This window comes from Talpa europaea (assembly GCF_964194135.1).
Source record: "Talpa europaea genome assembly, chromosome: X".
Lineage (NCBI taxonomy): Eukaryota > Metazoa > Chordata > Mammalia > Eulipotyphla > Talpidae > Talpa > Talpa europaea.
The window spans coordinates 32409393-32425656 of NC_140081.1; the positions used below are offsets into that span (position 1 = coordinate 32409393).

At 53.0% G+C, this 16264-nt stretch overlaps 1 protein-coding gene across 1 annotated transcript; it reads right to left on the bottom strand.

The window, feature by feature from the left end:
• Positions 1–472: 472 nt before the first annotated feature.
• Positions 473–7193, bottom strand: FOXP3 (forkhead box P3; the record flags this gene model as incomplete). The annotated part of the gene is made up of 10 exons (XM_084258101.1): positions 6849–7193; positions 6225–6329; positions 5999–6137; positions 5351–5618; positions 4120–4207; positions 3859–3939; positions 2996–3146; positions 2276–2352; positions 842–943; positions 473–622 (listed from the first exon to the last, which is right to left on the bottom strand). Exons 1-10 carry the CDS (start codon positions 7095–7097, stop codon positions 473–475), a joined length of 1410 nt encoding a protein of 469 aa, XP_084114227.1. The 5' UTR covers positions 7098–7193.
• Between the last annotated feature and the right edge of the window lie 9071 nt (positions 7194–16264).

Genomic DNA, 16264 nt, shown 5'->3' on the forward strand with positions numbered 1-16264 from the left:
GAGCAGCCGGGGATCGAACCGGCGCGGCAGAGGCCGCGGGCAGCTTCGCAACCCAGGGCTCAACCGCTGCGCCACCGGGGAAGCCTGAGACAGGCTTTTTGAGTTTGGGAGGTTTGTGTGGTGTCCAGGGGCAGGACTGTACGGACTGTGGGATTTTTCCAGCCCCAAGGCTGCCTGTTACAGTGACTGAGGCAGGCTGGGTGTGTTTGGGTGTGAAGACTCAGTTTGGCTGGAGACCCTTCTGCCTGGGGTGGGGGTTCAGGACCAGAGCCCCTTGGAGCAGGCTTGGTGTAGACCATATGATCCAGGAGCACAGTCATCTGGGGAGTAGGGTCCCTCGCAGGCAAGACAATTCACACCTCACTTCTTGGTCCCCGCAGGCACGTCCAGGGCCTGTCATCCCTGTCCCTAGCCACTTACGCCCCTCCCCCCATTTTGGCCCCTGTCCTTCCTTCTTTCTTGGGATTTGAGGTCAGGGACCAGGTGTGGGGTTGGAACACCTGCTGGGCCGCTGGCTCCTCTTCTTGCGGAACTCAAATTCGTCCACGGTCCACACTGCCCCCTTCTCACTCTCCACCCGCACAAAGCACTTGTGCAGGCTCAGGTTGTGTCGGATGGCATTCTGTGGAAGGAGGACCAGCCAGCCAGGCCGGGGCAGGGGGAGTGAGCAGGCAGTTAGCCTCTGAGGTCAGCAGTCCCCGCCCCCCCCCCCAAACCCGACGACCTGCTCCTTCCCAACAAACCTGCAACCCCAGCCCCAGGCCCGCTTGCTCCTGAACTTGGCCCAGCACCATGGTGGTGTGATGACCATCCAGCCACTGCTAGCCCCGAAGACGCTCACCTTCCAGGTGGCAGGGTGGTTTCGGAAGAAGGCAAACATGCGTGTGAACCAGTGATAGATCTCGTTGAGTGTCCGCTGCTTCTCAGGAGACTCCAAGATAGCCTGGAGGTTGGGGGTGTTGGGTAAGGGGAGCCGCTCCCCTGAAGTTGGGCCGAGAAGGGCAGTAACCCACCCTGGGCCATCTGACATGGGGTGGAATTACGGGGATGGGGCAGAGGGAAATGGTGTGGGGTGACAGGTCAGAGACTGGGTAAGGAGTTGGGTGAGTATGGTAGAGGATCAAGGCTGAGCTTGAGCAGGCCTGAGTCAGGGTTAGTGCTGGAGTTAGTCTACAGGTCTGGCATGGAGTTGGGGTCTCTGTTGGGTGAGATTTCAGGGTTTTGGGAAAGTTAAAGACCAGGAGTGGGGTTGAGTTGAGGATTTGGAAGGGGCAAAGACCAGGCAGAGTTAAAGGTCAGAGGAGGGTTGGTTAAGGGTCAGGTGGGAGTGGACTGTGGTAAGTAGAGGGGTGAGGAATGGGATGATGCATGGCCTGAGGTCAGAAGTCAGAGGGGTTTAGTTTTCTAGTTCTTTTTGTGTGTCAGGGATGGGTTAGGTTCAGGGTCAAGAACGAGGATAGTTCTGGTGGAATCGAGGTTAGTTGTGCAAGGTTGTTAAGGAGCAGGGCTAGAGTTAGGTGTGGGATTAGACTTGGGGTCAGGATTTGATGTTTGGATTTATGGAAGGGCTAAGTAAAAGGTCAGATTGCAGCAGCAATGCATTCTGGGGCAGGACCGGGCCAGATGGGACGAAGGTGTAGGGTGCTGTGGGGTTAGGTGGTGGCCTAGGGTGAAGGTCCCCTGGGCTGTGCTTCAGGTTCTGGAAAGCCATTGGGGAGGGTCAGAGGAAAGTGTTGGGACTAAGAGTCAGAGGCTGAGAGTCAGAAGGGTGTTCTAAGGCTGCTCAAACTCATCCTTGATCCTCTACCATAACCCATCCCAGTCCCATCCTCACCCCATTCTTTACCCTATGACCTGTCACTCCATGTCCACATAGGTGAAGGGGTTAGGGATGGGGTCCAGCAGGGGATGTGGTAACTTAGTACAGCATGTTGGGACTGGAGAAGGAGTTAGGGGAATACTTGGGGTGGATTTGGGCCAAGAGACAGCTAATTGGTTAGTTCTGGGACTACTTATAGGCTGAGAGTGGATTAGGTGTGGGGTTGAGGGGGCCAACAGGAAAGGGGTTGGGGTTAGGGACAGAATTTGGCTTGTGCTGGTCTGGATGGTGGTTGAGGTTTGGGTTCTGGGGCAGGTCTGGGGTGAAGCCAGCATGGGGGAAGCACATCTGAGGCATGGCTTCATGCAGGATCCTACTTGGGATGCTGGGGGTTTGGGAGGCAGGTCCCCATGCCCTCTTTCTCTTTCTTCTCCTTGGGCCTGAGCTGCTTCTTACCCAGCGGATGAGGGTGGCATAGGTGAAGGGGGGCCGCATGTTGTGGAACTTGAAGTAGTCCATGTTGTGGAAGAACTCTGCGGGGGGTGGAGAACCAGGCCTCGTCAGGGCCCCTTGCTCCCCTTCCCACCCCTGCTGTACCATTTAGAATCTACACGTTAACACCAGTGTCCATGAACACAGCTAGTTTGCGGAGTACTTGATGTAAATGGTATCATTTGATTTTTGCAACACTCCTATCCCCTCAAATGGGGCCTATTCTTCCTGAGGTTTGAGAGAAGTGAAGTAACTTGCATACCCAAAGGATGTGACTGGGTAAGTGGCAGAGCCAGGATGACATTCAAGGGCCCTGATCGTTAAGCCCATAGCCCAGGCTTTGTGGGGAGTAGTGGGATTAGTGAGCTGGGGCCAGTCACCCTGCTTTTCCTTGGAGAGCATAAAGGAAGGGAGAGTCACTGGGAACTACTTAGTGTCCACCTGTCTGATGACCAAAGGGAGGTGCTGAAGCCTAGAGTGAGTGAGCCCCAATCCCTACGGAGACAGGGCAAGACATTAGGAACCATAATGGGGGCTTGCAGGCCGTGGGAAGCTTGAGAGAAAGCTTTGGCAATCAAAGTTGGGGGGATGGTGGGGATGAGCAGTACAGAACTCCTTTCTGTACCCCACCCAGTGCCAGTCAGGGGGCTTAGGGCCACTGTGTAGGGTGAAGACCATCCCTACCTGGGAAAGTGCTGTTTCCATGACTGCCCCAGAGGTGCCTCCGCACAGCAAACAGGCCGTCGGGGGCCTCCTGGGGGCCAGGCCAGACTGGGACGGCAGTGCCCTGGGTGCCAGCAGCTACGATGCAGCAGGAACCCTTATCAGATGAAGCCTGGGGGAGGAGGGATAGGCTCGTGACCTGTCGGCTTCAACTTTCAACTTGACTTTTATGACACCGACATGCTGCCGGCTGCGCTAACAAGGCAGGTCTACTTGACCTTTAAATAAGTGAATATCTTTAAAAGTAAGGACATCCTCAATTCCATTCTGACGTGCAATGCCATGAGGCAGCATGAGCTGTGGTGTGGATGCTTGAGTGTAGAGCATGCCGATGCTGAGGCCACAAGTAGGGGTTGAATTGGGCTCTTCTACCACCCAGTCATGACTGGGAAAGTCACCCAGCCTTAATTTCCCTTGCCTGTCATACCTACCTCACAGTGGCATCATAAGGATTGAATAAGTTAGCAGCTCAGAAGTGGTGCCTGGCAGCCAGGGATGGCTTCATGGGTGTGTAACCTGGGCAAGGCTCCCCACTGTGGTCACCATCTTGAAGTTTGACCCCCACATTTTCATTTTGCAATGTGGGTTATGTAGCTGTGCCTGCCACGGCATGTGGTCTACATTCAGTGTTGTGGCTATTTGTTATTGCTTTGAAAATTGAAGGTCATGATGTTTCAGGACCATGGGGTTGGAGGGTTTGCAACTGAGGGGATAGTCCCAAGTCTGGGTGTGTTTGGAGCCAGAGACAGGGCCCAGAGATTTCAGAGACTTTCCTTTTCCCTCTTCCCAGCATCTCTGTCTCCCCTGAGCTGGGGGTGACTCACCACAGATGGAGCTTTGGTCAGGGCCATCTTCCCAGCCAGGTGGGCCTGCATAGCACCCAGCTTCTCCTTCTCCAGCACCAGCTGTGAGGACAGGCACAGAGTGAGGCCTCAGCCTGGCCTTTCACTGTCACAGCGTTGCCCAGTATTCCCTGGGAGTGCCTAAACCCCTTTTTTCCCTTAGGCCAACCCCCATCCTGGGTGTTTGGCTCCTGTCACAGGGTGAATGCGAAGCTTGCCCACCATCCCCCCCACCCACATCACCTGCTGCTCCAGAGACTGCACCACCTCCCTCTGGAGGAGACACTGTGCCCTGCCCGTCTCATCCAGGAGATGGTCCGCCTGGCAGTGCCTGGGTAGGGGGGAGAATCAGTGCAGGTGACCATGGCGGGTCTGGCCTCTTGCCTCAGTGTTCCAAGTCGGGAGGGCTCAGAACCTCTGAGCGGTGTCTCAGAGTCCCAGTTCCCCTCTCCTTCCTACCTCAGTCTCCCCCCTCACGTCTGTCATTCCTTTAACCTAAGCTGCTTGGTGTCTACTGCGTGCCAGGCTGGAGCTTGTCACCTGAGCCTGGCCAGGGTGTGGGAGAGGATATTGGGATGGTGGTGAGCTGACGGGCACAGGCAGATGCACACAGGAGAGGCATTCCAGGAGGAGGGGGCAGGCTGTGGGAAGGACTGGTGGGCAAGAGGATAGGGTACATTGAGTTGCTGCTAGCAGTTGGGTTAGAGAAGGTTGGGGGGGCACCTAGGGGAGGTAGCAACAGCCATCGTAAGGAGCTGGAACTTTGAGGATGAATAAAATCAGGCTTGTGTGTTGGCAGGAGAGGTAGCAGGGCAAAACAGGAGCATGGATTCTGAAGCCTGGTTATCCGGGTTCATGTCCCAGCTTCATCACTCAGGAACTAGGTGATCTTAGTCAACACACATAGCCTCTCTGGCCTCAGTTTCTTTGTAAAATGGAGGTAAATAGTAGCATATCCCTGTATTAACGTGCCCCGTTATACAAATGAGGAAATCAATGCCCAGAGAAGCTAAGTAACTTCCCCCAGGTCACATAGCCAGTGAATGGCAGAGCAGGATCTGAATCCACAGTCTTAGATTCTGCCTCTTTCATCTTTTTTTTTTTTAAAGATTTATTTGTTTATACAAGAACCAGGGAACAGGCCATATGTGCGGGAGGGTGAGAGGATTCATGAGAGACAGAGTGGGGAGCAGAACGGGCAGACTGACTGAAATATACTGCTGAGGGGAGCAGCAGGCGAGACAGGAGAGGTCTGCCCCACCATGTGGGTATCTCCACGGCCAGTGGGGATTGAACCGGCACTGCAGAGGCTGCAGACAGCTTCACAGTGCTGCGCTCAACCACCTGCGCCACCAGGGAGACCCACTCTTTCATCTTAATACCTATGGGGATGAGGCCTGAGCTGAAACCTGCATCCCAGACCTCCTCCCACAATCTGGTGCCTTCTGGACTGCAATGGATCAGGGCTGCTCACTTGAGGAAGTCCTCTGGCTCCTTGAAGACCTTCTCGCATCCAGGCCACTTGCAGACACCATTGGCCAGCAGTGAGTAGGAGCCCTGGGGCGCGGTTGAGAGGGTGCTGGGGGGCAGGGGACAGAGGGTGTCAGGGAAGGGGATGGCAGGGAGAGGGTCCTTCCCAGCCCTGCCAACTGACCTGTCCTTCCTGGGTACAGCAGGGCCTGGAAAGGTGCAGAGCAGTGCTGGCTCCCTGGACACCCACTCCAAGCTGGCCACGTTGATCCCTGCAGAGTGGGACAGGACACCTCAGGAGACTGCAGGCTGGGCTCTGGAGCCTGGTCGACAAACTGTCTTTTGAGCTTCCCACCTCCTGAGCCCTAACTCTGAGGTCCTTTGTTGTCTCTAATATCCTCGGCTTCTGGTGAGGCAGCTCAGACAGCCACTCACAAGTGCTGACATTTTGACTAACTTTGCAAAGATCTGTGGTTCTGTGATTTTGACATTCTGCATCTCTAAGGTTCTGAGCCTGACATTTTTTGGAGGTTGGAGTTTCCAAGATGATCAGACCTGACACCTCCGACCTCCTGAAGGCTGTGGTTCAGCAGCTTACACGACTACGTTCAAGTACTTGGGGGCTCTGGGGAGCTGCAGGGTGTGGTGTTACCAGGTGGCAGCCTGGGCCGGGCCTTGAGGGAGAAGACGCTGGTGGCAGCAGTTGGTGGTGGGAGGCTGATCATAGTCGGGCTGTCCAGTGGGTGCACCTGCAGCACAGGGGTCCGGGCATGGGCATCCACTGTTGAGATCTGGGGGTACAGATGGGCATGGTTCAGACTGGCCCCCTCCTCAGTTCTCCCACCTGCTCCCTCCTCACTGCCATTCATGGTCTGTACCTGGTGCATGAAGTGTGGCCTGTCCTGGAGGAGTGCCTGCAGGTGGGGTGAGGGGCCCAGCCGGGCTCCGGAGGGTGCCACCATGACCAGGGGTACTGTGGGCAGCTGCAGGGAGAAGGCAGGTAGGTGAGATGCCATCCCCATCCTCACTGTTCTATGTGTCTAATCCATAGTTGATCCGCCATAACCGCATGTGCTCGGTGCTGTGCCATCCTCATTTTACATTCGTGGAAACAGGCTCTGGGAGACTGAGGGACTTTTTCGAGATGTAACAGCTAATAAGGAGCAGAGCTGGCCTCCACTGTGTCACCCCCACCTCTTTGGGCCTCAGCCCTCTCCTCTGTCACTTGTGTGTGGGGACACATGGCTAGGCCTCTGGACCATGATAGGGTCTCCTCTCCTGAGACAAGGATTGGGAGGTTGAGAGCCTCGGATCTCTGAGACCTGCTCAGTGGGGACTTTCTTGGCCCTATGACATCTGCATAAGTCACAGACTTGCCTGGGACCCAGAAAACCACTTCCTGTGCCCCAGCTGGGCCCCCCGCTCAGTGCCACAGTAAAGGTCGGCACCTGTAGGCCCAGGTACCCCACCCTGCCTGCCCCATCCTGGGCCATGGGCCTCACCTGCAGTTGTGATGGTGGCATGGGGTTCAAGGAGGAGGAGGAGGAGGAGGCATGAGCCCCACCTCGGAGGTCCCGGCCCTGGAACGTTGTCCCTGGGCCTTTCGCCCCCAGCAGGTCTGAGGCCTTGGGTGCAGCCCTCCAGCTGGGTGAGGCTCCTGGGGATGGGCCGAGTGCCAAGGAAGGGGCTGAGGGCTTGGCTGGCCTGGGGTTGGGCATTGGGTCCTTGTCCGAGGGTAGGCTGTGGGGCATAGCAGGAAGGAGTTACATGTGCGCTGGGAGGAGAAGGGGTGTAAAATAGTCAACCACCTGAACCATGTACACACCTCCTCAAGTCAGAGCAGGCATTGGCTGGGCCCTGTCCTAGCCACACACTGGTGTTAGGAACATGTGTCCCCACATATGCCCCATGTCCACAGGTCCAGCACACACTTGCCTGTGCATGCTGGCATAGCCCTGGTTTGGATGTGTCCTCCATGAGGATGGTGGGGGATTCTGGATAGTTTGAGGGATCTCAGCCAGGGTAGGTCTCAGTTCCCTCCCCCTACTACTTGAGCTTTGTCTTCATGCCTCGGCCCTCCAGTTGTCTCCATGTCCTTCCCAGGCCATATAACCTCAGAGCCCACCATGGCTGGCAGCTGGACTTTCTCCTGGGAGCATTGTTTGACGCCAGTGACTCAGGCATATCCATGAGGTGTATGTGGGGGGCACGGATTCAAAAGATCTCTCTGGCTGCCACGAGAGAAACAGACTCTAGGAAGGTGAGGGTGGAAGCAGGGGGTTTAGTGAGGCAGCAACTGCAGTAGTCGGGGTACACGGTCATGGTTGCACAGAGCAGGATAGTGGCAGTGGAGATGGTGAGAGTGGGTGCATTCTGAGTGTGTTTGGGAGGTGCAGTCAGGAGAATTTGCTGATAGCTTGGATGTGGTGGGGAGAGAGGGAGGGTCCAGGTGATTTCTGGGCATTAGTCTGAGCAGCTGGAAGGACAGTGCTGACTACCTGAGATTGGGGAGATAGGGGAGCAGGGCTGATGATGAGTGGTGATCCAGGTGTATTAACAGATGTACCTGAAGTCTGGCATTAGACATGGGAGTGGAAATGCTGAATGAGCAGTTGAGTATGGGAGCCTGGAGCTTAGGCAGGGGTGGAGTCTGAGCACCTCTGGGCTCCTGTCCTGCACAGAGCTGGCATGGCAGGTGCCAGAGAAGAGAGACAGGCGCTCCAGCCAGGGCCTGGGAGAGCGCTTCAGTTCAGCCCCCACTAGAATCTACCCCAGTCTCTGCTCCCCATGTCTGCCTGCGAGTTGAGCTCACATTGTCCACCCTGCTTGGCTGCCCCACTCCTCCTCCTCTTCCCCTAGCCGAGCTCACCCTGTCCAGAAAATCCACCATGATGGCTCCAGGCACCTCTGCTGAGCCTCAGGGCCTTCGCTCTGCAGTGCGCAGGGCCTCGGTTTCTCAGAATCCTGTAGTCCCAGTCTGAGAGGAAGCCAGTGCTGGAAGGGACCTCCCAGCCCAATGTGCATTGTACTGAGGGGGACCCCCAGGTGCAGTGCTCCCAAAGTGATTTGAGACTTCCACTTCTCTCCAGAAACTGCGTGTGTGTACATGTCACAAGCCCCCTGCTGTGGGACAAGCTCTGTGTGTGTGTGTGTGTGTGTCCCCACCCCACAGCACTGGTTGGGCACAGTTGCTGATAGTAGCCCAAGACAGTACAGGGGAGCTCTGGGGGAGCAGCACTCCTTCCTCCCTCTGCCGTCAGCTGTCAGCGCTGTGTTGCTGAGGGAGGTGGGTGTAAGAATTCAGATAGTAAACCCTTAGTCTCTCAGGGATTAGAACATGATCGTGTGAGAATCAGGAGCCTGGGAGAAAGAGGGCCTGAGAGAACATCAATGACCATGAGGAGGTGAGTGAATGAATGAGTGGGATCAAAATGATTTTCTACCTGTCAAGAAATGCCACAGATTGGCGGTAAGCCAGAAGCCAGGGGAGAGGCCCAAATCCTCCCTCCCGGCCCCAGGTTGATCTCAGACTTCTAGCCTCTGGAACCGTGAGACAGTGCATTTCTGTTTAAACACGCCATTTGTGGTGCTTTGTTACAGAAGCCCAAGCAAACAGATTCTGATTTTGGTGAGTGGATGTTTTCCCACCGTCCTGGCCTGGCCCACGTGACTGGCCCATGGTCACTTATGAAGCTGCCTGGACACCTGGTCAGAGTGTTTAAGAAATCTCCTCCCCAGGCACACCTGGAACTCGAAGTATAGATACAATACATTCTCAGAAAGGGGATGTGGATATGGACTGCCTGGTGATGGGGTACCTGGAAGGCCAGGCTGGGCATCTGGCTTCCTGCACTGTTTGTTGGGGCGTCCCTTTCTGACTGTTTCTCAGAAGCTGCATGGAGGATGTTTCTGGGACACAGCTTGTGTTTTCATATCGGGGTCTGCATCTGGGCCCTGTTGTCACAGCCCCCGACTTCCCCAGATTTTTCCGCCATTGACGTCATGGCGGCCGGATGCGTTGGGCTTCATCAGCACCCAAGAGGAAGAGAAGGGTGTAGACACCCCACCCCACGAGTTTCGTTCCGAGAATTGGCTGCCCATCCTGCAGCTGGCTTGGCGGATGTGGTGGGTGATGTCCATCTGGCCACCGTGACAAGCCCTAGGGCCTGTGATCCTGGCCCTTCTTGGACCATGGGGAGGCCCAAGGTTTGATTCTCAGGGGGTGCCCACAGGTACTGGGTCCCTTGGGGTCTTCAAATGGTGCTATGCCAGAACATTACTTGTCAGATTCAAAGGTTCCCAGGATCTCCAACCCATAGACTGTGGGGCCCATGGGCCCGTCTTCTCAATGCATGAAAGCCAGTGTCCCTGGTACCCAAACTCTCTGGAACTCCCTGAAGGACTTGAAACTCATGACTTGATAGGGCTTCCTACCTACATGGGATTGCAGCAAGCCTTCCCTCAGCCTCCTTCCCAAGTTCCATGAAGGCGGGAAGGTCAGAATCACCCCTTCCATTCCCCCCAGCCTGGGGCCGGGTTCTGCCACTGTCATTCGCCTCAAGAGCATGTGTGAGTTGGGACAGTTTAACAGTACCCATCTTCCAAAGTTAACACACATGAAATGTTTAACAAGGTGTAAGTGGATACCTGTAGTCTTCCTGTCCATGCTTGAACTATGTTCCCCAAATCACCCCAGCTCTGCTAGAGATGGAGCGGGAAGGAGGAAGAGCGCGAGAGGGTGCCAGTACACCTTTGTCCTCCCTCAGGCAGGGAGCAGGAAAAGCCTCAGCCTTTGCCAGTAAAGCGCCCACCTCTCTGCTCTCTGGAGGGGTCCCCAGATAGAGGTTCCCAGGAACCAGTACCTGCCCTGGGGTCGCAGCTGAAATCTGTCCACAGCCAGACCCACAGGCAGGGTGACTGATGTCTATCCCTCCAGTACATCACCCTCTGGCCACTAGTCTCCTGGCCCATGGGGCTCTGGGGCGCCACAGCCCAGCTCTTGTGAGGCTGGGCCCTGTGCTGTGACTGGATCCTCCTGCCTGAGGGGCCAACCTGTGAGAAGGCAGAAGGGGCAATGGCAGCTGCTGGGGGGCATCCCAGAACCCTCCCCCCTCACATCATGGGAGCTGAGAAGTAAGCTGAGGCCCACAGCGGGGGTGAGACAGCCAGGGTCCCACCCAGAGTCCTGAGATATGACTTGGGTCTTGATTCTGCCACTGCATCCCGTATGAGCCTCAGAAGAGCCCCCCTTCATAGCTCAGGGCCTTGTCTGTCGCTCTGTGTACTAGGGATGGGGAAGGTGGAGTAGCCAAGGGCAGGGCCCCCACTCTGTGTCTAGGTGAGTTGTTAGGTGTGTGCAGGGAATCGACAACTGCCCCTTGATCCAGGGCACTGGCTGAGAGGGATACACAGAGGCAAAGAGACAGAATGGAGAAAAGGACAGGGAAGCAGAGATAACGGAAAATAAGAGATATAGGGGGACACGAGGGAGACCTGCGGTGGGACAGAGACACCGAAAGAAGGAGCGCTGGAGAGAGGAGAAAGTCATAGCCTACACGGGGAATGAGAGGCAGAACAAGAAAAGACGCAACACGGAGATGGAGAGGAGAACCTAAATGAGAACAGTTGCTGGGCTGGGCTGGAGGAACTGATGCGGACTGAAATAAGGAATGATAATGGGCAAATGCCAGGGGGAGCTTATGGCTGTTCATGTATGGTGTTGCAAGGCGGCAGTCACAGAGACGTGTCACCCTAGGGTAATGGAGAAACAGCAGAATAGAAAGCTCAGACACAACATCCACGTGGATTGAGTTTGCGATGAATGTGGCGTTTCGAATTTGGGGGCAGAGGAGGACAGATTGGCGAACAAATGTTTCTGGGACAATTAGGAGAAGAATAAATTTACAGGATGGATAATCAGTCCATTTTCCCACCAACCCCTCCCTGGCCAGTTTGAAAAGTTACCAGAAATTACAGAAATTCCTGATCCATGAAAGAGAGAAATAATATATAGTACTGATCTTGGGGTTACTGTATGCCAGAGCCTATGCTAAATACATAATATGATTAATAGATTTAATTCTCAGAATTGCCCACTGAAGTAGATTCTATTACCATTATCACAGTACATGAGGAAATGGAGGTACAGAGCGGTTAAATGCCTGGCTAAAAATCCCACAGAGGGCTTGAGGTGAGGCTGGGTTTGTTCCAGACAGTCTGGCTCCAGTACCCACACTCTTAACCTCTACAGTAAATGGAAAAAATGAAGCCATAAAAGACTAGAAGCCAACACAGGTGAACATTTATCTCATTTTCAAGTGGGAAAGGACTTTCTAAGCACAAAACCAGAAACAGTAACCACAGAAGGAAAGACACAACTATTTGATTATATAAAAACATCACAAGCATCACAAAACACTGTAAACCAATAGAAAAAAAAAAAACCCCGATGAATTGGGAGAAAATATTTGCTATATATGGCTGGTGGAAGGTCAATATCCTTTTCAATAAAGATCTGTGAAAGATCAATTAGAAAAAAAACCAGGAACCCCCCATTAGGATTCAGGACATGACCAGGCAACTAAAAAATCCCCAAAGGCACAAATGATCACTAACCAATATAAGTAACCAAACACGAATCAAGAACAGTGCAAGTAATCAAAGAACGCAAATATTGATGGTGGGGTAGTTATTTTTTTCTGACTTGTGATGTTGAGAAGGGATTTAAAAATGATGATACCTACGCAGGGGCAGCCTGAGTAGAGGGGGCATAAGTAGGACAACCTTTTGGTAGGATAATTTGCAGAGATGGTCAGAAACCTTAAAAATGCACATACTTTTTGCCCCAGCAATTCCATTTTCAGAAATTCAAGGATCCAATCAAGGATGATCATGGCGGAAAACTAGAAATCTCACGAATGTCCAATAATCGGCACATGGTTGAACCAATGCGAGAACAGTCTTGACAGTTATGACAGAGCAATGTTGAACCAATTTTTAATGATCTCCAAAAGGGCTCCTACTCATCGAATAAGGCAGGGACAAAACCAGTAGTATGATTCTCATTAGATTAACAAAACGACTAGTAGGCAACACTGAGTGAGCACATTCAGTCTGCCCAGCACTGTGCTAAGCCTGCAGAGACAAGCTCACCCCAGCCCTGAATGATGATCTCTGTCCCTGGACATGGACTCTGGCCACCCCCCGCCCAAGGTCCTGCAGTAGGACCCCACAGCTTAAACCACAATGACGATGGTGAGAATGCGCCCAAGAGGGTCTGCACTCATGTACCAGAAGCACGAGTCCAGGCAAGGCTCAGCCTCGCCCAACATCACACAATCCTTCCACCGTGCTACACACAACTGTTGCCCATTCTTGCAAATGTCCTCATCGATGTTACAACATGCTATTATTAAATGTCAACTGTACATAAAGCTCTCTGCTGGGTGGCAAGGCAGGTGAGGGGGAGGCAAGATGAGATAAGACAGCAGGAGAGAGACAGAGGAAAGGAGATAGATGGAGCGCAGCCCAATGGAGGAGCCAGAGAGAGGGAAGATGGTCAGAGCTAGCAAAAGACAGAAACGAGGGAAGCAGCAGAGAGGGGCAGAGCAACAGTGAGAGCAAGACAGGGATGGGAGATACTGAGGGGTGTAGCTGAAATTTCCAGTTATACTTGGATAGTGTTTCAAGTTGTTCAAAACTCTGAAATACATAGGCTGACAGTTGACATATTTTTAAAATTCTACCCACCAACATATCAGTCCATTTGTCTTCTGCCCAAACATTAAGTACTTTACCCATTAGGTCGAAGGCATTTGTTATTACTATTGTTATTGTAAAAATACCTTACCTGACAGTAGCAGCTTGCATCTCGCCTGTGCCGGAGGGTCCCTGACCCCCCAATGCTGACTTCAGACTCTCTCCTGAGAGGCCCCTTAGAACTCCCACATCTATGGAGGGGCGGGGGCCAGGGAGAGCGGGGACACTCACCTTGACGAAGTGGACTGACAGAAAAGGATCAGCCTGGCTTGTGGGAAACTGTCACATATCAAAAACAACTGCTTTTATACCGAGAAGAAAAACCACGGTGTGGAAGCCACAGACCTCTCTCTTCTAATAATCCAATTTTTTTGATGAGTTTGTATAGGGTGGGGGGGTTCTCATAGTTCTCTCTCTCTCTCTCTCACTCTCTCTCTCTCGCTCTGTTTCTCCTCTTCTTGATTATGAGACTTAAACGGAAATTTTGAAATTTTGGGTTTTTTCTTTGCCCTTTACGAGTCATATGAAAATATGATTTCTTCCCCTCACCACAGAGGTGAGAGGTATCAATGAGATAACAGGGCTCATGAGAAACCACAGTTTAAAAAAAAAAAAAAAAACAAGGGAAAAAAGAACTCAAATAAATCACAGGGGCAACCCAGGCAAGCAGAGACATCACTCTGTGAGAGGATATTTGAGGGTCTCTGGTGAAAGAAAGAGAGGTAGTGAGGCCCTATGTGCCGGCAGGAAACAGCAGGGAAAGAAATGGAATAGGCATGGGTTTCCAGAGGTCTTGCCCTGCTTCAGGCCTAAGTTTCCCCTTAGGTAGAATTGATATAGTCATCATCACTCTTACTGCCCAAGGGGGTGCTCTGAACATTCCTCCAACCCAGAGGATGAGAGCCATAGAAGTTACTTCATGGAGAAAAAAACAGGGAGTTTAACCTCCCCCCCACCCCCACACATTCACAGAATTGAAGTCTGAGAATCACTGGCCCCTAGAATGCACTGAGCATCAGTGAGTGAAAAAAGGGAAAAAGGTCTTGCCTTACTCACACCTGAGGGCCTGAGACCTTTGGCCTGGAGGCCACCCTACTGGGAAGGTCCCAACCAAGCCCCCGGTATTAACGCAGCCATCCTCGTGAAAGCCCAGAGGCCCCTAGGAACCCCAAGCCTCTCGGTGTCAAGGCCACCTTGGCCTGATGCTTCTGAGGTGTTCAGCCTTGGCAACTTTCTACTTCCAAAAAAATCAGTTTCCAAGAATGTAGGATTCCAAATATCCGCCATCATCCTGTAGCTGATGTTTAAACTCGAATTTTCCATGTGGCACACACAACACTGAACACTTCTCATAATTGATCAAGCTCAGGCCTCACCACGACTCTTTGAGGACCATCTTGTCATGATGGCTGCTCTACAGATGGGGAAAACAGAGGCACCATTTTCTCAGCTGACGAGTGGGGCCCCTGTTTTCCTTGGTCCCAGGCTTTGCAATCCCCAGGTGTCCTGCAGCCTGACTAGGATGCAACCATGGGAGATTCTAGGATTTGGAGATTCTTCTGGAGCTTTAAGCTTGTGAGGGTTTAAAGTTGTCCAAAAATTGGCGGCTATGTGTCTTCATCTTAGCAGGCACCCCCTCCAGTCACAGGTCACAGGGGAGACCAGCCCCAGGGGATAAAGGCCCCTGAGAGGCCATGGCTGGCACTCCCAATCCTTGGCTCCTCAGCGCCGTGCATGGTCAGGGTTCTGTCACTCAGCCTCTACTCCCACCTGTCTGCAAGACTTGCTTCATGCCTGAGGAGGAGAAATTGGAAACAGCTTTTCATTCACACAGTATAAACCCAGTGGCCAAAGACCCACCCCTTTGCCTCTTTGTCTCTTTTCCTCCCCCACCTCCCAAACCCACAAAAACAGGAGGATCTCTTTCCTTAACTCAGACTCACCTTTCTGGAAAAGCCCAGAGGGGTCCTGATGGCCCAGCTTTGTGAAGACAAGAAATAAAGAAGAAAGAAGGGTGAATAGGAAAAAAAAGACCTTAAAAAAATCAGCCAACAATTTAAAAAAGAAAACCCAACCCTCTCTACCATTAGTTGAAAACAAAACTTTCACTGGTTGAGACTTCTGAGGGTGGGACACATCTGAGACCCAAAGATGGCCTATGTGTGCCAGGCAGCCAGGGGAGGCGCCAAGTTGAGGAGAGGCCCTCAAGTTGGAAGTGCACAGGAACCCTGTGTACAGCAGGGGCTTCACTGATGTTGGAGCATATAGTTGGGAGCAAGGGATGGTGTGAGGAGTGTGCTTCTCAGGAAGGAGTCGTGGGGAACTGGTTTTAGGGATGTCTCCAGGGTGAATGACCCCTTGCTCCCTGTGGACTTGGAACTAAACTGTTCCCACACATCCCAAGTGACTAGAAACCAGGTCAGTTCGTAAAGCCGAGGCCTCATTCCCTGCCCACTCTGAGGGAGGGGGCTGGCTTTCTCTTTCAGAGTCAGAGGCATGGGCTACATCCTCCGTATACCCTGCCTAGGATGTCTCTCCTTTACTGTCGCTTGATCCATGAGAGGAGTGGCCAGAGAAGTAGGAACAAAACTGAGGGTTGTAGCCCTGGGAGTTCCAGGAGGCTACTCAGGTGGTAGTTAGGGTATGGGAGGGATGACAATGATGCTGCTAAGAGCCAGGACCCTTGCAGAGTGAGGGTTGGGGGTTCAGGTGGGCAGAGAAGGGGCAGACGTCACTACCTCTTCTCTGAATACTGGACATATCTTCTCACATGGAAGTCTTCTGGGGGATAGCGGGTAGGAGTAAGCAGAGGTCAGTGAAAGTCCCCCCAGAGAAGGGGCTGTTTGACAAAAGACTTGAGAGTGGTGAGGGAGGGAGCAATGTAGATACCCGGGTCATTCCAGAGGGAACAGCCAGTGCAAAGGATCTGAGGTAGAAGTGTGCCTGATCTGCAAAGCTCTACTAGGGAGGTCGGTGTGGTTAGAGAGATGTGAGAGGAGGGTTAGAAGGTGAGGTCAGAGAGGGGGCTAGGTGTGGTAGACCACATAGGATCTTGCAGGCTAGGTTAATGACTTTGGCTTTTACCCTGAGTGAGGAGTTGGCTACAGGAGGGTTGTGAGCAGAGGAAAAATGTGAATGGTGTTAGGGTTTAATAGGATTC